General features: G+C 39.5%; 2 protein-coding genes across 5 annotated transcripts; one reads left to right on the forward strand and one right to left on the reverse strand.

Annotated features, from left to right (window-relative positions):
- Positions 1-1,917: 1,917 nt before the first annotated feature.
- On the reverse strand, positions 1,918-15,246 carry LOC138206592 (ER degradation-enhancing alpha-mannosidase-like protein 3). Of its 4 annotated transcripts, none has more exons than XM_069163410.1 (20): positions 14,172-15,246; positions 13,973-14,018; positions 13,081-13,181; positions 11,604-11,643; positions 11,308-11,420; positions 10,948-11,101; positions 10,578-10,712; positions 9,926-10,031; positions 9,666-9,763; positions 9,384-9,509; positions 8,602-8,685; positions 8,199-8,282; positions 7,849-7,973; positions 7,547-7,712; positions 6,983-7,140; positions 6,767-6,884; positions 6,120-6,293; positions 5,674-5,839; positions 5,321-5,512; positions 1,918-4,567 (listed from the first exon to the last, which is right to left on the reverse strand). In XM_069163410.1, exons 1-20 carry the CDS (start codon positions 14,333-14,335, stop codon positions 4,299-4,301), a joined length of 2,619 nt encoding a protein of 872 aa, XP_069019511.1. In that variant the 5' UTR covers positions 14,336-15,246; the 3' UTR covers positions 1,918-4,298. The 4 variants fall into 4 exon arrangements, with proteins under 4 accessions (XP_069019511.1, XP_069019528.1, XP_069019537.1 ...); XM_069163427.1 differs by having other exon boundaries at positions 13,081-13,896; XM_069163436.1 differs by having other exon boundaries at positions 13,707-14,018.
- A 1,218-nt stretch (positions 15,247-16,464) lies between these two features.
- Positions 16,465-21,523, forward strand: anxa3b (annexin A3b). Its single transcript, XM_069163460.1, has 14 exons — positions 16,465-16,555; positions 16,950-16,989; positions 17,110-17,157; positions 17,406-17,493; positions 17,682-17,776; positions 17,901-18,014; positions 18,307-18,397; positions 18,539-18,618; positions 18,859-18,915; positions 19,396-19,489; positions 20,128-20,223; positions 20,330-20,388; positions 20,777-20,899; positions 21,123-21,523. The coding sequence occupies exons 2-14, from the start codon at positions 16,978-16,980 to the stop codon at positions 21,180-21,182; spliced, it is 1,017 nt and encodes a 338-aa protein (XP_069019561.1). The 5' UTR covers positions 16,465-16,555; positions 16,950-16,977; the 3' UTR covers positions 21,183-21,523.
- Positions 21,524-21,555: the final 32 nt, after the last annotated feature.

Here is a 21,555-nt window from a genome sequence, read left to right on the forward strand (position 1 = left end):
CTACAGCAGCATACAGGAAGCAATAGATAATAATAGAATATTTGGTAGATAGCTAATCCACACATAGACCACTATTCTAATTGGTCTAGTATGTAAGAATGGGTGTAGTTTCTTACTGAAAGCACAATGTGACGACAGAGCTATCAATCACTGAGAGTATTTCCTCATACCACCTTTTCAGTGAACTTAGAATGAATTTCACCCACTCAAAACAGAAGTTTTGTCGAAGACAAAAATAGCAGAAAACTAAAGATAGAGGTAAATAAATGGCAATGACTAAAATAAAATTTGTTTAACTGAAACATAGATGGAATTTTCTACCTTTAAATTTAATCCTATGACTTCACTGTAAACCCCCCCCCCCCCCCCCCCCCACGCCTCTATTGTTACAATCAGGTTCCCACAGCACTTGAAGGCAACAGTTTACTGAGAGATTAATAACAGGGAAACACGCAGGAGGTGATGACATGTAGGAAGCGGTTTAAAAATATGATGTTGTTGGTTTCATGGTTTACATCGTGCTAGATTTGTGTGTGCTAATAAAAACGGATCCTCTTATGTTAATGCTGTTGTATTTATTGTTTGTCAACCAATCATTTATTCATTTAAATATATTTTGTATATTATTTTTTCACTAAGCAGCAGACATTGTTTAATATTGGTCCGTATAGATAGTGGCAGTGGAGGAAAGTTAAGCAAATCACTTTAGTCAGTTGCAGCAGGTGCAGTAAGATGATGCCTCTGGTCCTCATTTAAGATATAAGCAAACATATATAATGTATTTCTGTCACAGCCTTTATTCTCTTCCAATCACAGGCATAATGGTGAATGGCAGCTGGAGACAGACATGCCCTCTTTGCTTGCTTAGAGCTGAAAGACCATCTCCAAACAAAGCATAAAATTCAATCCATTAAAAGCTTTAATTGTTTAGTCCCATTAATAAGCAGCTCTTTCTGTCAGTTATCAAAATAGACTACTACTAATAGTACAAATTAAATTAAATATAAAGCTCTGCATCTTACTCTGCCAAGTGGAATAGATTTATCAACACTGATTGGTCATGTTTATTTCGTGAAAATGACAAGGCTCTTTTATCATTTAGAGAAATTGTACTTATTTATTGCGATTGCACGTCACCACGCGACTACTAGGAACTTCTTCCTCTAAAATGTCTGAATATCTTATATTTTTAACACGTAGTAATCTGTGGGCCTGTTTTGTCAGTGCTCTCAGCATCACCATCGATATTAATATGGCCATCATTCTTGTCAATTAATTATTCTGTGGTAGCTTTTCACATCTAGCACAAAATATTTTAAAGTCTGTCTCATCTTCTCCTGACAAATACTCACAGAACTGCGACATCCATTTAATTTACCAACACACAACTCACTGTAGCTCACGGACATTGGCATTATGTTATCTGCTGTTTTTAACACAATTGATCCTTTCATATTTCCCCTGAATATTTATTTGGAAATACAGATATAGTATTAAAATGCTATAGTATTAATTTTATAGATAAGAAAGATATGAAAAATTATATTGCCAAAACATTTCTTTGTACTTTGATTTTTCTTATAACAGGTTTTCACCTTTTATAAGAAAAATTTTCTTACTAAAGTAACTCTGAAATTAAGTTTTACAATCCAATTCAATCTGTGCGTTGTGTGCACCTGTATTCTCAAGTGCCTTCAAGTTGCCTATTTTATTACTTAAAATGTTTTAGAGTGGAAATATTTTGCAAAAAGAAACAAATTATTGAAGGCATTATTGTGGACAATGAATAGAAAAGCCCAATTTCCGGTACAGCCGCAACATCATCCTTTTCAAATGCCATTTAAAAATAGACGCAAGCGATACAAAAAGGTCCCTAGGAAGCCATAACTCCCACAAATGATGAAAATGCATCTCCAATAAAGAAGAAATCATTTGGAATTTATTGACAAGACTGCTCATCTCATATCCCAGAAACGGAATATAAAGATGTCATGCATCCCTTTTGGCACTTTTTGAACTTCGGCCACTGACCAACAGAGAACCCAGACAACAGTGGGACACATTATTAAATAGCATGTAAAATAATATAAAGCCTCCTTTATTTCTTGTCCATGGTCCTTTTAATCTGAACAGTGAACAGTAATGTACACAGTCCTGAGGTATTCGGGTTGGCAGAGCCAAATACAAAGGCTAAACAAACAATAAAATATCATGTTGGATTAAGACTTTAAATTAGCTCAGCAGCATCAGGAAAAGGTCCACTGTACAAACATCAAGAAAACACACCCTGGCACGAGTTTTTCCCCATACAAACATCAGCTCACATTTCCATGTACCACAAAAGTTAAAAACCAGGCAACCTAAAGAGTTATGAATTGTTCAGCATTACTGCATAAAGTTACTAAACATCGTAATGAAATGGTTTAGTCTCTGTGAGGCAGAATAATACCCAGTAAATGTAAATCTGCTGTCTGTTTGTCAGCAGGATTATGGAAAATCTACGTGGGTCTGATTTTCATGAAACTTGACAGGAGGGCGTAGCAAGGGCCAAGGAAGAGCCCATTCAATTTCTAAGTGAATAATTCATGCAAATTATTTTTCAGTTTCACTGACATTGCGAGATAGAGCATTTGAACTTACTATGTAATTACATTTTAAATTCCAGTAGATGGGAGTAAAGTTCAACGGTAACAAAACAGGCTATTCTAGATGACTTCATGTTACGATCCGCATTCATTGCCAGCAGTAATCCTCTGGGATACACATGTACTGTCTAAAACTTAACGCAGCAAGCAGTCGTTATGGAGCACCGTAGGTGTTCTGGTAAAGATATTCAGCCCTGAACTTATTTGCTGGGACCAAACCGCACTCAAGCACGCTCTAACGTGCACCCTGAATGACAGGCGCACAAAGAAGACCAAATTAAGAGACCGACACGGCTTGAAAATCTTGATGGATTTTTTTTTTTTTTTGACGGTGGACTGATGCGCCACCGCACTCGGTTTTATCCCGATATTTCCAATGGCCAATACACCACCGTGGAGCATTCAGGGACTGTGGTTTTATACGGTAGAATCGGAAATGGTACAACAGTAACATTGCCGTAGTTGTCAATATTTCCGGACGTACCGTATACAGCGGTTGTGGCTGCAGATTTGCGTGTCACAGGAGAGACTATCGGCCTCGACGGAGGTCAACTGTCTGAGCGCCTGTTTCGTTTTTGTAATGTTTTTAGGATGACGTGACTAATTGCAAATAAACTAAACTTTTTATTGTAGGTTGAAAAAAAAGTAGCATACGGCCTAAAAAAGAAAATCCAAACTGAATTTCAAAAGATTTGAGGTGGTCAATCTCTTCCAGCTTTTTTTCTTTATTTCTTGCGTATGACTTTGTAGAAGTTTTGACAGTTTTGTCTGATAGCAGTGGTGTTTTAACTGAGATGCCTTCTTGTGTAATTTGGTTATCACGCAACTTTCAAACACACTCGCGTACCAAAAGGAAGTGCAGAACAAACCCGCACGCATACAAACATTTTCTTAAATGGGTTAAACTTGCAACCTGCATTCACTCTTTGAATTCCCTGAAGTCGTTTTACCTGTACAAAATCAAAGAAACTTTCCAAATTACACCCAGTCCATCTCCTTCGTCTGTGAAAATTATATTACTGAGAAGTTATGGTAGCTACCACCATCTACTGGCCAGGAAATATTCCACTCATCATTACTGAATATTTAAACAGTACTTGTTGAGGTGAAGAGGTGAAAAGGTGAAAAGGTGCAATCTAGATTAAAAACAAATCGCATTGCATAAAAAAAACACATCTCAGGGCATTGTTGTTGCCTCGTATATATTATTCTAAAGTGAGGTCATTTTAAACTCTAGTCAATGATCTAGGTCTTCATTAGCACGAACACCTTACATGTGCCTACAACAGCAACACTACTGGGTTTGGGTTCAGGCAGCAACAGCCTATTCTTCTTTTTCTTCTACAGCTTTTGGCCTTCGACTTCTTAGTTTAGTCTGATGTGATCATGAAACTGCCTCGTTTCCTGCACAACCCGCACAACACAACCTCCGCTTTGACTGTAGAGTAAAGATAAAGCTATCTTTCGGTTTCAAAGTCAAGACAGGATATGAGCGGGGCTATCTCTCCTCCGTCGGTTGGAAACATGCAGGCTGTGTCGGTTAGGGCTCCGTGTGCTGTGGGGCAGTGAGGAGCTCTGAGGCACATGCCATTCAGAAAAAAACTGACAATGGATCAGTGTTAGTAAACCCTGCTGCTTTGGGATCAGCGGTGGTCAAGGATATGTGTTTGGTCCAGTGTTGTCAGAGGAATCTGCTGAACATGGTTCAAGTCTGTCGGTCTCGGTTGCCTCGGTGCAGACCTGCTGCTGCTGTGATTGCCGTTTCCCTCCGAGCTCTTCTTCTTCCTCCTCTTCCTTAAGAAACACCTCTTCATTCTCCAAGACAAACTCCAGGGTGGTCCCTGTGGCTTCTCCTGCCTCCAGCTCGCCCTCCTCTGCCAGGCGCAGCTTTATGTTCATGCTGACAGGTTTTTCAGTTTTAGCTAGAGAATGAAGACAAACAATGAAATCAACAAAACAGGAGAAGAACGGAGAAAATCTGAGGCAGTGACTACGATTTTGCGCTTAGCTGTAATTGCAGTTCATTTTCCAAATAATCAGCACAGGTTTCAATGGTGACACCAAGTGGTGAGACAGATCATCTAAACCAAGTCACCACAAGTGGATTGCGGCTTTGTAGGGGGCTTTGTTGTGGATTTGTATCTGTCTACATGACTCATTAAATGAGAAAATTATAAAACCCTGAGCAGATAAGGGCTGAATAGACGCAACGCAACGCTTTCTTCTTGAATTTTTAAAGTTGCTTGTAAGTAACAGCTGATTGATTTCACAGGAAATATCTGCTGATATTATATAGTTTATATAAATCAGTAGATATGTCGATATACTAGCAAGAGTTGCCTGTACAGCAGCCAGAGACTGATGTAGCATTTTTTTGTAAATGTCATACACCTCTATTGTTCCTACTAAACTATTTAAATCTGTAGTTCCCAGCAGTTTTATCAGATTTGTATGCCTTTTTTTTTTTTTTTGAAAATACAGTATGCTACAGCAAAATAATATAAGATTCACATCTTCAGTAGAATTGAATGTGCTTCGGACTGAGTTCTTAGAGAGTACTAAAAGACAGTCCAACAGATAGTTGGTTTTGGTCTTTTCAGGGAATTTATTGACAATGACTAAACTAAAGTATATCATCAGACTTATCCATTAATGTTCCTCTTTCTGGTCCTCACCGTGTCCGAGCTGCCTCTCCTTGGGCAGCAGCAGCACATCCACATTGTGATGTTTCTCCAGGGCAGCTGTGAGCACGGCACCCTCACGGCTGAACAGGAAAACCAAAGGCAGGGTGATGTCCTCGGTGGGGTCCCCGTCTCCAACCATTTGGAAGAGGGGAGTTTCCTCGCTATTACTGTCCTCACGGTGGTCTGAGGGGCAAAATGACAATTTGAGTCATTTTAATTTCTGTGAGGTCCAGGCTTTAGTATTTAGCAGTATTTTCAACTTTTTGTATTTATCTATGAGAAGTACTGTAGGAGGGAGAAAAAAAAAAGCAGTTTTCTGGTTTCAGGTCACTCATGATCCTCACCGATAAAGATGACTCCTATGGCTCCTGCGTCTTGGAGCCAACGAGCCTTTGCAGCAAACATGCAGTCACCACGCAGTGCCAGAGCGATATGACCTTCAAGCTCCACTGCATTATCTATTGGCCCACATGCAGTGTAGGGGGAAGCTTTCACAATACTGCCCTTCACCTGCGGACCAGGAGTTAGTTTGAATGTTTTTGATCTTGTGTTTGAGATGAAAAAGTGTGCAAATACCTTGAGTATTAAAAGAACGAGACAAAGAGATGAAAAGGTGCATATAAGCATCAATAATATTTGTAAAAAAAAAGCAGACATTTGAATGGTTCCGGAGGCCCCGTCTATTCAAATTATATTCCTTTTACATGTTACTATAATAAGACGCCGGTTCTTTTCATGAAAGCTACACTAGCTTTGATGTTCTGTACATCTGTACAGAGTTTTATCTCACCCCGTGCTCCTGCTTGGTGAGGTCCATTCCAAACTTGGCAGGTCCTGCAGTGAGGACCGTCCTTCCCAGAAATGGAGGGGATATGAGCTGAACAACATGAGGCACCACCACCTCCTCCTCCGGTGCCTGACTTAATTCTGCCACCAGTTTGACCCGGTACACTCCTTTATGCTCCTATATAGAAAATAGATTGAAAACAACAATTCATTATTTTCCCACAATGTCTGCTGTCAGGTTTAACATATATTCTGTCATTCTGACCCAATTTTTAATTTATTGAACTTTGCTATAAAAAAAAAAAAAAAAATCATTTTTAAGAACCAAAATGAAATTGGAGATTCATTTGCTGTGATTGACACATTTCCTATCCTCCACACTACACTGCTGGAAACCTCATGACACCACAGTGGCCATGTTTAGAGCTTAAGCAAACATAAAAAACACAAGCTATAGCGGATAAGATAATGAAGAAATCTGTTGAAAAATGTATTGTTGTTGCTCTGTGGGTCTCGACAACTTTGTACCTCAGTTGTGGCGTTTTGGGGGGAAAAAGGACTTCCACATAAAAGTGTATTTTGGGGCAAATACTATGAGTCTCCTGCAGGTTTTTAAATTAAAATGAGGTGAGTGCAAAGTGCCCAAAATACCTTCTGACTTCCGATGTCTCCTGCATTGACTTCATTAATTGGAGTGAGAGAAATGCCCATGCTTTTCAAGAACTCCACAGGCTCCATGCCGTTATCGTGGAGCGGTAGTTCAATTTCCCTGTAAAATATAAATACTCTCGAGTTAAGACTCAAAATAATTATAACTGACTCCACCAAAGACCACTGAATTAAAAAGCCTCTTACAAATGGACACACCTGATGGGTAGAGGGTGGAAGGGTCTTCCCACCCCAGTGAGGTACTTGTAGCCGTCCCGGATGGTTTTGGCAAATGAAGGGTTGTTGGGGAACAATGTCTCTGTGCTGGGACAGGAGTGTGTAAACAGATCTTCCTCTTGAGAAACAGGAACAGTCTCCTGGAGCACAGGACACACAGATTAATTTAAATAACTACGTAACTACTGTACTATTACATGTCAGTTTACGAATTAAAAGAGTCAGTTAGAATTGTAGCAGTGAACGTCTGAATATTCAGCATTATCATAGAAGCAATAGAGAATCTATGTGTGTAATTGCCACAGAATGTCAATTTGTCCCATTCTTTAAATTACACTGTTTGGTATTGGTAGACAGCAATTAGTATTTAGTGTAATCATTTAAAGTGTGTCAATGACGCTACTCTCCAATAAAATGAAATAAACGCGCTTGTAGTGTGTGAAGCATTTATCAGCTTTTTTTTATAAATCAGAAATACTAAATATATCGTAATGCGATGTCTACTCTGTACCTGTGTTTAAGATGAAATGAAATAAGAGCTCTCACCGTGTTGTTGCCTTGACAGAGTGGCTGGGTGGTGGAGAGAGAGACGGGCAGGAGGTGAGCCTCTGTGGTGAAGATGTAGTCGTCAATGTCGATCGGCAGCTGGTTCTTCTCCGAAAACAGCAGGTACAGGTACTTAAACATCTCTGCCAGAAAGAACGAGTCCATCCTGTACACACATGTACACACAGAAGACGTTATCGCACATTCACGTGATATTCCGAGGTTCATTAAAACAGGAGGTTTGTGCTAGACCACATCGTTTAATGTAACGTCTCAGTTTAGACATGTTTGGAACACAATACCTGTCTTCATGCGTCCCAGTGCGGACATCTTGCACAGCAGCAAACCCGCAAGGCACCCTGGCGAAGGCATTGAGCTTTTCCACTATGGATTGTCCCACTCTGAGGTAGTAGGGGTCGCCAGTGGCCTGCAGAGATAAAAAAAAAAAAAAAAAAAAAAAAAAAAAACTTTGACCCCCACATCTCAGAAGATACTTCTAGAATAGTATAACAATACTTTGTAGATACAGTCTAATAGAGTGATTTCGGTAATTAGCCTCTTTATAATAGCTGAATCCAGGAACCTAATCTCATGTTACGTTTTTTTTTTTTCTTTCTTTTCTGTTAATGACCTGTCCGGTCAGGTTTTTCACCTTATAGAGGTAGTAGGTGCTTTCTGCAAACTCTGGTCTCAGGAGGTGTTGGCCCCAATGAACTCTGAACTCTGTTGTGAAAGCCTTCATAGAAATCAATTGAAGAAAGAGAAAGTTAGCCACACATTTTTTCACATTAAAACTAAGACAAATTTCTAAGTTCTGTTTTGCAACTTAGAAGAACATTATAATTTTTTCTGACTATAATGTACTGTATAACAACAACTTTATAATGAATACATCATAACTTATATATAGAATTCTATAAAATGATACATAAATATTGTGAAATAAAATCGTATCCATGTTGCCTAGACCTACTGAATATCATAAATATTTAATCTTTGCCTACTATGTCATTAAATAGAGCAAAAAAGCAACCAAAAAAACCCCGATTCTTTACCTCTGGAAGAAACTTGTGCTGTTTGGTGACTTGGTAAAGCATCTCATGAGTCTCAATTGCTGGTTTCAAATCACCTCTCAAAACCTATATAAACAATAAACAAATGTCACTCTAGAAATGTGCAACAATTTCTAATTTCTATACCTTCTGCTATGTTTCAATTGAAGTATATGTGTTCAATTGTATTTTCTGTCATATAAAAGATGTTGGATGTTTATATTAAATGTGGGCAAATATTGAGGTAAATGTATGTAAAAGCAATTCTATTAAGAAAAAAATATAGGCTTCAGACTGCTCTGAACACGCGGTTTGCGACGGGCTGACGTCAGCGCACGTACTCCTGTAACCAGCAACATATATCGAAAAAATGTACACACGGCTTGTGATTGACAGACTGAATCCAACGTTATGTCACACACAATAAGCAGGTAATGAGCGTAAAAATGACCAAACATCCTGCTGTAATCTTTGTCGCTGTGGCTGTTCCTGCTGTTAACTCTCATGTTAGGGATCTGTTTCGGGTCTAAACTTGTACGGATAAATTTGCGTTGCGGTTTCCAATCAACAATGAGAAATGATCTTAGTTTGTGGGGCTAAAGTTTTCTTTTCTGCACTTTCTTGCCTGAAAGAGAGGAGCTTGTATGAGACCGAGAATGAACAGAGGTGCTTTATAATGGGCCATTATAAGATAAATAAGGAATTATGTGAACTGTGATTCATGCAACACTGGAATACAAATAAAAACCTGTATAACAGGTCCCCTTTAAGACAGAACAACAAACCTGTAAGCCAGGGAAGAATGCCAGGAGGGAGTCCATCCAGCTCCGCACACTCACAGTGGGGTTGTGCATGTGCACATTGAGCAGCAGGGGAGGCTGGCTAATGTACTTCATAATGGCACTGTAGTGCTATTACAGACAAACACCATGAAAAATATATTAGTTACTACAGAAAAGTGTCTTCAACTCTCTCGACTGGGTGTGGGCCAATGATGTCGCAACAGGGAGCAGAATACAGCACAATGCCAGGATGTTGTTTTTGTGATACATTCATGGAGGACTTACGATGTTGAACCTCTCCAGAAAAACATTGTCTCCTAGAAGAATGTAGGCCTTCATCAGATATTCATAGTATGAGTCAATACCAGCACCAACTCCACTCTCTGGCAAACACAGAAGGAAGAAGACTGTCAGATTATTATGACACAGTTTAATTATCATTATTTATGTGAGAACATGTGTGTTTGTTTCCAGCGTTGATCTCTTGCTTTTACCAAAGTTTTGATGGCTTTACTCTCCGCATGTTTGCGTTTAAGTGGTCTCACCTCTCCGGACCCATTCTCCATTATGGATATTGATGACAGTTCCCACCAAGTCACTTCCTCTCTGCCTCCTCTCCCAGAGGACATCCAGAGCCTTCCTTGCATGTTCCTGTAAAACAGTGAGTATGACATGTGTTAGATGGTTGTGGTAAACACATAATGACACCATTCATCTGTGATTTCATCTTTCAACAACAGTCATCAGTAATAGACAGCAGTGAATTTGAAGATCATTTTCTAAGATACTCTTATATCTCAGTGATTACACATATATGGCACTTTAAAACTCAACTCATCTCAGATTTATTTATATAGCACCTTTCATACAAACATGCAGCTCAAAGTGCTCCAAAAACAAACATTTAAACAACAAAAAAACAAAAACAAATGCAGGACTAAAACTTACCAAAATAAAACGATGAAGTGTTAAAAATCAATAAATTGAATTCAATAAAATAAAAATAAACACCACGAATCCAAATACTGAATAAAACTTAAAACTAAAGTTATAAACATACCTTAAAATTAAAAGCCAGATGAAAGAATTGGGTGTTTAGTTTAGAGCGTTTTCCATTCTAATATCTAGAGGCAGGAGGTTTCACACAAATATAAAAACCCAAATCTCTACATTTCTAGAGGCAGAGGAAAGTAATACCTCAAACACAGACTCTCCTGACAGTCTGCTGAGGGCAGCAAACTCCAGGATCATTGTTCCAGCACAAGCTGTGCAGGTGTCCGATTCAGTGCCTGTACGTGAAAGTGGGTTGAGGACGCCATATCGCAGGTTCACCTGGTAAAGCAACAAAGATACATTATCCTTGTCAATTGACTCAGCTCAAAGTTATCTTAGTAACTTAGTAAATCATTGCTCATTAGTCTCTTTTGTGGAAATCTTCTTCATTAATGGAGCCAGTCAGTTTTAAACAGCTGTTTATGATAAGATTAAGCAGCAGACTGTCTATTCCATCTGCATATAATCCATCCAAAATAAGACCTGATACATTCAAGAATAAAATAAGGAGTACCTTAGGGTAGGGAAGGCCACTTGTGGTGTTGAAGGCAGGCAGTAATCGATGGCCCAGCTCTTTGGCCATGTGTAGGAGCTCATCGCGATACCACTGCATCCTCTCCCCGCGCTGCCGAAGCAGGTCCGCCATCACGTGACCACCCAAAAGCCCACTGGGGAGAATAAAGAGAGGCGAGAGAAACACACGCGATATTAAAACAGAAAGGTTGCGGTGAACTGGGTGACTGCAGACAACAGGACATTTCTGTTTTGTAAAAGTAATATGCTGGACAGACGTGGAATAATTCAACACAGATCTAGTAAAAACAACATAAAGCCATATACAGTACAAAAGTAATTAAATATTCAAGTTTCATACCCTAAAACTCTGATGTTGGTCTCAAACACTGACACCACCACATCGTTGTCCAGGCGTACGTCCCGCACAGCCTTTCTCACTGCATCTTCAAACTCGTCCAGCTTGTTCAACACCTGTGTGCGTACACACACACACACACACACACACACGCCGAGAGGAACAACAACAACAACAACAACAAAGTGACCGTTAAGAGGGGTAAAAACTCGAATACAAAGCATCTGGTGAGAAAAACAAAAGCAAAGGTAGAGCAAACTATTCTTACGCTTGTAAACAGAGGAGGAGCAAGTACTCACCACCAGGGTGTCAAGGGTGTCTATCAGAGTGAGAGAAAACCTGCAGAGAAGTTGGAACAAATGTTAATATATGAGGAGAGCTGGTGTCCCACTTTTCCACTGATCCGGTTACATTTGTAATGAACCACAACCTGTCACACAACAACCACAACAATGTCAAATCTGTTGAATTTGCAATGTAATTACATTATGCCACATGCGTGGTGCATAAATGGATTCATTGTACCGTTAAATCCATGCTTTATTGCTTTCATGTAGATTTTATTTATTTAGATTAGCATTTAGTTCATGAATATCTGAGAAACTAGGGCATCTACATTTGGACTGTTTGGCATAGCAGTAATTACTGACTCCCCATCTTCTCTGAAGGAGCAAAATATTTTCCAGGAAGAGAATACACACATGGATTTCCCCTTTTTTGAGTTTGTTCCACATTCCCTCACATTTTGCAGTAGTATAAAAACGTATGATAGTGTAATTACAAAACATGTTTGAGCTCAAGCTCAAACGTTTTCTGTCTCAGTTTAATACTTTCTTTTATTAGATGTAGTGCTGCAACGAAAAGTTGAATAATTGATTGACAGAAAATTATTTACCTATTTTGACAATTTGTTTAAGAGTCTCTTTTTTTATTTTTTTTTTTTTTAAATGAAATTATGGTAAAATTCTGTGATTTTATGGGAATGAATTGAAATTTTGGTCGGGAAAATCAAGACATTTTTGGCTGCATCATGGGCTGTGGCAGTGATCGACATTTTAAAGACCAAAATTGCTCATAAATTTTGTAAGAAAATGAGATTGAGTTAGTTTTTATCCAACGACCGTCACTCTGGATAACACGTAACATCTTTAACATCACTGGACGTTTTGCACTACACCCAACTGCATCAGCACCATTTGCACAAAGTGCAATTGCACCATTGTTTAGGTGTATATATGTATATATTTCTTTCTTAGCTGTATATATGTCTATTTATGTTTTATATGTCTATTTATGTGTTTGTGTTTTTTGTACGCTGAGAGAGAAGTTACAACCGGAGTCAAATTCCTTGTATGTGTAAACATACCTGGCCGATAAAGCTGATTCTGATTCTAATTGATAATGAAAACAGACGTTACTTGTAGTCCTGTTTAGATGACATATTTAGATGAGAGTGTTCTAAAATGTGGAAAATGCGGAAAGTGGATTTATTTAGGATTTTATTCATTCTTTGACTACAATCAAAAAGTTACAATCAGCAAGGCAGGAGTTTGAAAAATAACTGCTTTTTCAAGTAATATGCTGCCCTAGCATAGCATTCAGCCAGTTTCTGTACAGACTTTTAAAAAGTGCATATGGCTTTAATCTGACGTGACATAAACTGGCTGATTAAAAATGCATGGCTTGTTCACTTGAGGGAATTTCACTGTTGCAGCTGCGTAAACCTCACTGCAACGACATTTGTACGCTTCAAATGTCAGTGGATGATGAACTTACTTCCCCAAGGAGTCATCTATGTCCCCTCTGTTGGGCTCCTGGCCACGCACTCTCCCTCTGCAGCTTAGAGGCATCAGCTCATCTGCTGGATAGGCATATTTCTGCAACAGAAACAACTGTCAGTGTCTTTAGGCTTTAACAGTCTCACAGTAAATGTGTCATTAAGGTAGAATGAATGGATCTCAGTAGCTTATATAACTCCTGCATCACAAGAGGAACTGTTTGTTTCTCACTTACCATTTCCCCCCCAAATTTCTCCAACTAATATTCCAGCTATTCTAGGGCTGAACTTGATAAATTCTCAACATTTTGACTAAAGGATATACTTGGTTAAATCAAAAACTATAATAATCTCACCTGTTTGTCTCACTTCTGCATCCAACAATCAATCAAATATTTCTCCAAAGCTAAAAAAAAAAAATCATCTTTCTCAACAGTGTTTCCAGCTGCCATGTTTTGTCTCAACAACATTGCAGCAGCCACTTACCCCTACCTACTGTAAGATTTGATATCTATTTATTCCAATTTTCACTTCTACCACACTCTTTGGACCATGCTGCTTCTTCTTCCATCTCTGCCACTGCCAGGTCCTGTTTTATTCAACTTATACCGACACAGTTGCTTACATGTAGAGCTCTGAGTCAAGTCACCCTCGATGACCTGATCGCATCCATACTCTGATAGCTGACCGGCCAAACCCTGCAGGTATAAATCACAGTCCCCTCTCCACCACAAAGCCCGGAGCGAGACAACCCGTTTTCTCTGTCTCTACATGTCAAGCCAGCCACTAATTCAACTTTCCTCTGTATGCAGACTCTGTGGACGCAAACATAAACATGGAGGTTATTACAACATCAATTACTACATTACTACATTAAAGTGAAATCCTTACCATGTAACTGCCATAAGCGTGATCAAACATTTCAATAATTTGGTGCCTGCAAAATAAAATTGGAAAATATAAATCAGTCAAATGAAAGATGGTGTAAGTACTGGAATCTTTTTTTTCTAATTATTGCAGGCGCTTCCACAGCCTTTCATTAACAAATCCACATAAGGAGTGTTTACGTGTCTTTGCAGACATGTCTCACCTGATGACAGTCTTCTCCTCCGGTGTCATGCTCTGGCTCTCTTGACATGCTGCCCAGCCAAGAAGACAGGTGATCAGGAGTGTCTTTAGCATCGTCCCTGTGCCGGTGGGGTGTCCCCGTTTCCAGCAAAGTGTATTTCCAATTCCCCCCGTGTAGTTTTGCATCAGGTCGGGCTTTAATACGGACAAACACACGCACTCCTCTGCTCTTTGTCCAGCTCCCACACGAAGTCAAACAGTCCAGCAGGGACAGCTGTCCTCCTTCAGAGCCCAGGTCGTACTCATTTTAGGCATGGGGAAACAGGCAGGTGTTTCAGCTACCTCCAAACTCCATATTTCCACAGTGGTTGATCTGCAGGCTTGTCCGATCTCGTTACGACCAGCACATGTCCACAGAGCACTTTCAGGCGCATGTAAACAAAGGAGGCATCGAGCTGCAGCCGAGATGTTGACGTTAGCTTTGTCGGAAAGAAACACCGACTACAAACTACTAACTAGAGAAAGTCCAAACGAGGCTCAGAGGACACTTCCCGCTGTGAAGGGAATATTATGTAGACACCAAACTGATGCCACGGTGAGAAAGTGTGTCGCTGGCCATCACAGTGTTTGGGGAGGATCCCCTTTTTTTTTTTTTTTTTGCTAGCCGAGTTGCTACTTCACCGTCGGGCAACGCTAGTTAGTGAGCTAACAGGTTTACGAGCTAAATAAAGAAAGGAAGCAAGATTAAAACACCATTTCGGTCTAAAAAAACAACAACAACAACAACGAATAGTTCACTTGCCGTGTTAAATAGACAATGCCAACTCGCCGAGGTGTCACAACAGTGCTGCTGTCAGAGCGGACGAGCTTTGTTGCTGCGCTCCGCGCGGGGCAATGCTGCCCTGAGTTTTACCTCTCAGGCGGGCTCGTGCCACGTAAAGCAAAAATGAAACTTTACCTCATGACGACTTCCTGCTCCTCAACTAGTTATATTTATTGTTAGACATTGAGGTCGTTCACCAGGTTGCGGATCTACAATCTAACGGACGTCGACTTGTTGCCCGGACAGAGCGGAAGGTTTCCTTGCAGGCCGTACTCAGGGTACGACAACCCGACGTGTCGTCATGAGGTGGGCGGAGTCAGGAGGCGGATTTCGCAACTTGAACTGAACCGAAACTACTTCTGGGAGGTTGTGGGACACCCGGCTGTTAAAATCTCATGCTCTTGAATGGTATTACTCTTCAAGAGAGCAGTGAAGCAGGACATCTGTAACGACAGGAGTGGCTATATTGAGCAATTATCTCCTCTACTCTCGGTGTTTTACGTCCATACGTCACCTGAATAGTGTTGCCTCAGGATGTTATGATACCAAAATAGTCAATTCTTTCAAAGTATTTAAGCAGTGGCCTACATAGATTATACACTGTGATCTCGATGTCAAGTCACACCTGTGATAAAGTGAAGGGATAAGACCAACTCAGTTTCCTTCCTCTTTCTCTGACCCACCCTTGCCCCTGCTCTGAGCGCAAACTTGACTTTGGACCCACTGCAGGTTTTGGTTGACTGGGTTCAGTGGTGGAGAGTACATTTGCTTCTGTTTTCCATGCTACTGACTTATTTCAAGAAGGAAATAATATTTTACTTTTTAATGCACTACTTTCATTTGATACCTGTAGTTACATCACAGTTCTAGATTGATGAAAAACATGACCGACAAATATGTATTATTTGTTGTAGGTCAACTGATACAAACAGGTAAATAGAAAAACTACAAAGTAGATTTTTAGGTGATTAATATCCTCATTTACCAGCTAAATTAATTATATTGTATATTGTGTATGCATTTTACATGTATATGTGATTTGCAAGTATATCACACATACCACATATACATGTGAAATACTACATGTGAGATGTTTGTGTAGTATACATGTATATGTGTCAATATATGTATATCAGATATATATTTAATATACAAGCATACTTAACATAGGCTACATTATATTTATAATGTTTACTATATATACATTATTCTGAAATGTGCCATTCTTGCTGTGAAGCACCTTGAGCTGCATTTCTTGTATGAAAGGTGCTATACAAATCAAATGTATTATTATTATTATTATTATTATCATCATCATTATTCTGAATAAGGAGTTGACTACTTTTAATACATGCCCACTTTGAGTTTATTTTGTTATTTATCCTTATGTGGCTACTTTCTGTTGAATTGTGAGAGTATTTGTACACTGTATTAGTCTACCACTTTAAGGAGGAGCTGAAAACCTATGATTCAACTTCCCCCAGATTAATGGGCGTTGCCTTCCCCAATTTCTCTGAAAGGTGTGGCGATTTTCAAACACTGTGAAATTCCTGCTTTGACATCAATCCCGTCCTTTAACTGAGGTAAGACGAAAGATACCGTTTTCTGACCTTTCATCACATTCTCGACTTCTTTATTCTCTGTCGTGGTGTTTCTTTTGGATGTTTTGCTCACCGGGAAGATTGCGCAGTTGCGGTCATGAAAACGTCTTCCATTGTTCTGCAGCTCGCGCACAGGTGTCCGCTCGATTTTAAAGTGTCAAATCAGGGTAGTTATATTGTTGACGAAGACATTTAAGAATAATGAAATGAGTTTGTTTTTGATAACTAATGTTGATGCCAAAAGCTCTACGGGACGGTTAAAGGAAAGGTTAACGGGCAGAGAGCAGAACCGATCAGAAGCTCCGCAGCTGCAGAAATAAACAAGAAACTGACTACAGTGGGGACACTGATATAGTTTTCTTCTTCTTCTCCACAGTTTGACCCTTATCTCTACAACCGCAACAATGTCTGTTTGGGTAAGTAGTTGTAGACCCTGCGTGTTATAGTCCATTTTAATAATTTTAAAGTACATTGTAGCCTCAAAATATCAGAAAGTGCAGAGGATCATGAATCCTATTGGTTGCTGTGTATTGCAGGATGACTTGGACCTGCTCTTAGACTCCCCTTCCTCACTGACTGTAACAGTAAGTTGGACACACTCTTATCTTTTAGTGTGCAGGATCTGTCCATGGAGATAAGAATAAGGTAATGATTGTTACGACATAGGTTGTTACAGCTTGAATGCTGTCAAATAGGGAAGTGTAGAGTATAAAATAATGAAGCAAACCAAATACTTTATACACGTGGAAAAAGTGTTATTGTTTTACCCGTACAGTGTGGTTACCTGTGAAGAATATTGTGATGCATGAGCTTCTTTTTCTGTGTTTGTCAGTCTCATGCAAGAGGAACTGTGAAGGACAAGGCTAATTTTAAAATGGAAGAAGACGTGGCTGTGTTAAGGAAGGCCATAGAAGGGCTCGGTAAGCTGATGAGTTCCCATTATCAGTACATTTTCTTTAAATAGTACAACGTGTCAGCCAATATGTTAAGCAGGTCAACCAAAATATTACTGAATATGTTTATAATTGCGGTATAATGCAAGGTGAACTCCCTTGTTATCTATGCGCACAAGAGGATGTAAGTCTGTTTGCTGTTGTCTTCTTCACAGGTACAACAGAAAAGACACTGATTGAAGTGTTGACCCAAAGAAGCAACGCTCAGCGTCAGCTTATCGCTAAGGCTTATGAGAAAGCCACAGGAAGGGTATATGAAAGGACTTATTTTCAAATATTATTTATTTTTATTATCAGTTGTCTTTGTCACAGGCAGAGACACTGACTAAAGTGATATCCACACTGGTAGAGTAAGATGTGTGTTCCTCCATTAGGCATTAGTAGCAGACCTCGAGGGCGACACTCACGGAGACTTTGAAGACTTGTTAGTCGCCTTGGTAACAACTCCTGTCACCTACGACTGTCATGAAATCATCAAAGCTATAAAGGTGAGACTTAAGTTACTTTCAGGAAAACGTGAGTCCCACTTCAGGCATCTGTACCGGTTTTTAAGTGCACCAGAGCTACACATTCAGTCGATGCTTTGTTTTATAGTGGGACAGTGTGCTGAAAAGTATCTAGCTTATTGTTTCAAGTAAAGTAAAATCATTACAAATACTTACTTCAAATTTGTTTTCATTCATTCATTCATTTTGCCAGATATTCAGACTTGTGTGCACTTTTGTTCCAATCTATTATCATTGCGTTATTTTTCACGTGTGTAAAACCTTTCACATACAGGGTGCAGGCACCACAGAGAGCACTCTGACAGAAATCTTTGCCTCGAGGTCCAACAGACAGATAAAGGGCATTTCTGAAGCATACCTGACAGGTAGGTAACTTTAACACAAAATGCTTGTAATTTCACTGCTGATGAAGCAACTGAAGTTACTGTAAAGTAGTTGGTAGCCGTTATTGATGTAACATACCTCGATTGTTGTGAAACTTTGTGTATTGTGCTGTTCAATTCAAGAAACGGGAAGATCGTTGAGTCATGATCTGCAGTCGGAGGTTTCTGGAGAATACGGCAAAGCGCTGCTCATCTTGGCTGAGGTACATTGCATTACAATGAAAACCGATGCGTTCCCAACAAATGAGAATCAGGCCCGCAGCAGTACATTTATTGCAGTCAGTGAACATTCCTGCCATATCTCAAAAATGCAGGGTGCAAACACTTTGTTTTCTTCATGTCCAAATAAAAAAATGGTTTCATATTTTTGATCTACAACAGCAGCTAAATATGATGCATTTTGTTGTATTACAAAGTACAGTATGTTCTGTTTATCCTCACAGGGGAAGAGAGATGAGAGCACCAATGTGGATGCTGCCAAAGCTAAAGCAGACGCTAAGGTATACTCTCTACACTTGGATCATTCCATGTGCGGCCAACCCCCTATTTTTCCAGATTTTGCCCTCGTCTCTCTGCTCGTGTTTTTTATTGACACACAAGAGCCGCCATGAAGCCCAGTGGCTTTATCGTTCCAAATATTTCAAACACTGTGCAGCAGTTTTACTGTTGAACAATTCAGTTGTTATCGTGACATTTTTTAGCTTGACCTCGCATATTTGAAGGAGTTCAAACTCTCCCCTCAGTTAACACGCCTCACTTACTAATGCAAGCCTGAACCTGCGCTGTGCACATGCTGAACATGTCAAAATCCTCCCTTTTGTTGCGTTCAGTTGATCTGTGGCCACAGTACTACCACTGACTATAATGAACTGTTTCTTTAAGTGATATGATGCGATTGATCTGAACTTTCCAGTTACAGTAGTTTTTGTGTTTATCTTTGTCTAAAGCTGTATATTCATACTCCTTCTCAATCCACACAGGCCTTGTATGAAGCAGGAGAGAAGAAGTGGGGAACCGATGAGGGGAGATTTATTGACATTTTGTGCCACAGGAGTATTCCCCAGCTCCGGCAAAGTAAGTTGACCTCAGACATACTATTTGACAATGTAATGTAATTAATGTAAATTCTACAGCCACAGTACTTACTTAGCAACAGTTGTGCTTTTGAGATAAATGCTAATATCAGCATCCTAAAAAAAAAAAAGCAGGCAAGTTAACTATCTTTGTTTAGCATGTTAGTTATCACTAAACATAAAGCACAGGGTGGTGGAAGTGTCATCACATTTGTCGGTATTTAGACATAAATCAAAGTACTGAACAAAGCAAAAATATGATCTTAGGATGGCGCTAAATGTGAAGTATTTTTTGAAGGAATCATCCCTTCCACTATTTAAACCTGCGCTAACTTTTATGGGAACCCATTCAATAGATTTCAAAACGATAAAAGGCAAAACATTGGAGCGAATGATGGTACTCGAGGCAAAGTCATTCATTCAACCTCTGGGGACCATTAATTCCTGCACAAAATGGAATATAATCCATCCATTACTTGCATAGATGTTTCGTTCGACACCAAAGTGATGGACGGACCAGCAGCCCAACATCGCCAACGCAAGCGTATTGCCATTAGAATGGGCAAAATAAACAAGAAATGAAACCCGTTACACCTCCAAATGCATAGAAACATACTGATTTGTGTTTTGTTTTGGCAGCTCTGGTCGAGTACAAGAATATTAGCAAGAAGACTCTTCAGGAGAGCGTTGAGAGCGAGATGTCTGGAAACCTGGAGAAACTGCTTGTGGCTGTTGGTGAGAAAATGTCTCCATTTTTATTGTGTTGCATCTTCATGTCGTACAAATAAATTACTGCATATCTGATTCATTGCATAAAACATTCAATCATTTTTCTGTCTAGTTAAGTGCGTGAAGAATGTTCCTGCATACTTCGCTGAGTGGCTTTTCAAGAGCATGAAGGTAAGCTTTATAATTTGTCCATCTGCATTATGAGGCCCACCAGAAACAGCTGCCTCACAAAATCCCCATATTGTTTGTTTGCACCGTGTCCTTTTTTTTCAGCCACAGCGGACTGTATTGGTCACCAGTGGTGTGGAAAGGAATGTTAAGCCATGTTTTATTGCAACAGCTTTGACTTACATAGGCGACACCATTTGAAATGTGTCAACAGGCTCTAAAGCAGATAACAAAAAAAACATGTGAAACTGCATACTTAGAAAAAGTCTTTTGTACATGTGAACAAGGGATCACAAAGGTATCTAAGGAAGAGGACACAGATTCTTCTTAATTTGATTTATTGATGATAAATGTGTGTCTTTGCTTGCATCCCAAATTGTAATTTGTCCAGGGCGCAGGGACCACCGAGTCCGTTCTGACCAGGATACTTGTCAGTCGCTCAGAAATCGATTTGTTGGACATCAGAGCAGAGTACAAGAAGCTGTTTGGATGTTCCCTCTACAGCCAGTTAGAGGTCAGTACACACACCTACAGATTCAATTTATCATTTTCATTAAATTCTACATATCAACATAAATATTTAAATGTATTGTCTGGTATTTTGTCAGGCCAAAAGGCCAGCAGCCAACAGCCAAGAATATTGCAGCATGGTTACCATCAGAGGATATGTGTTTGGTTTTACAAGACGTTCAAACACAGAATTAATTGCCTGCCTTTCTCTCTCCATGTTTGTGTAGTCTGAAGTGTCGGGCAGTTATGGCGACACCCTCAAACATCTATGTGGCCAAGATGACTAACTCCTCAAAAATTCTGTGCTGTGAAGTGCAGTTTTACCCTACGGGCGGATGGGAAGAACTCCATCTAATGATGATAATGACCAATCGCTGGCCTTTCCAACAGCATCATACTGAAACTTTAAGTTGAACTTAACCCTAACGATGGCTTGAACTCACCATCCATTAATGCTTTTCATTATTTCAGTCATGTTCATTGAAGTTAAGAACAAGCTGTTATTGATGAATATGAAAACGATGTTGAATGTCCGTTTGAAAATAAAAAAAAATGTGTAATCCATGTGACTGATGGCTGTTAACTGTACATTTCTTACTTAATAAGTGCCTCATCTTATTACATAATGTAAACAACATATCCACAAATACCTTTTACATT

This window comes from Embiotoca jacksoni, unplaced genomic scaffold (assembly GCF_022577435.1).
Source record: "Embiotoca jacksoni isolate LCO1_2020_lvr unplaced genomic scaffold, fEmbJac1.0.p SCAF_10, whole genome shotgun sequence".
Classification (NCBI taxonomy): Eukaryota; Metazoa; Chordata; class Actinopteri; family Embiotocidae; genus Embiotoca; species Embiotoca jacksoni.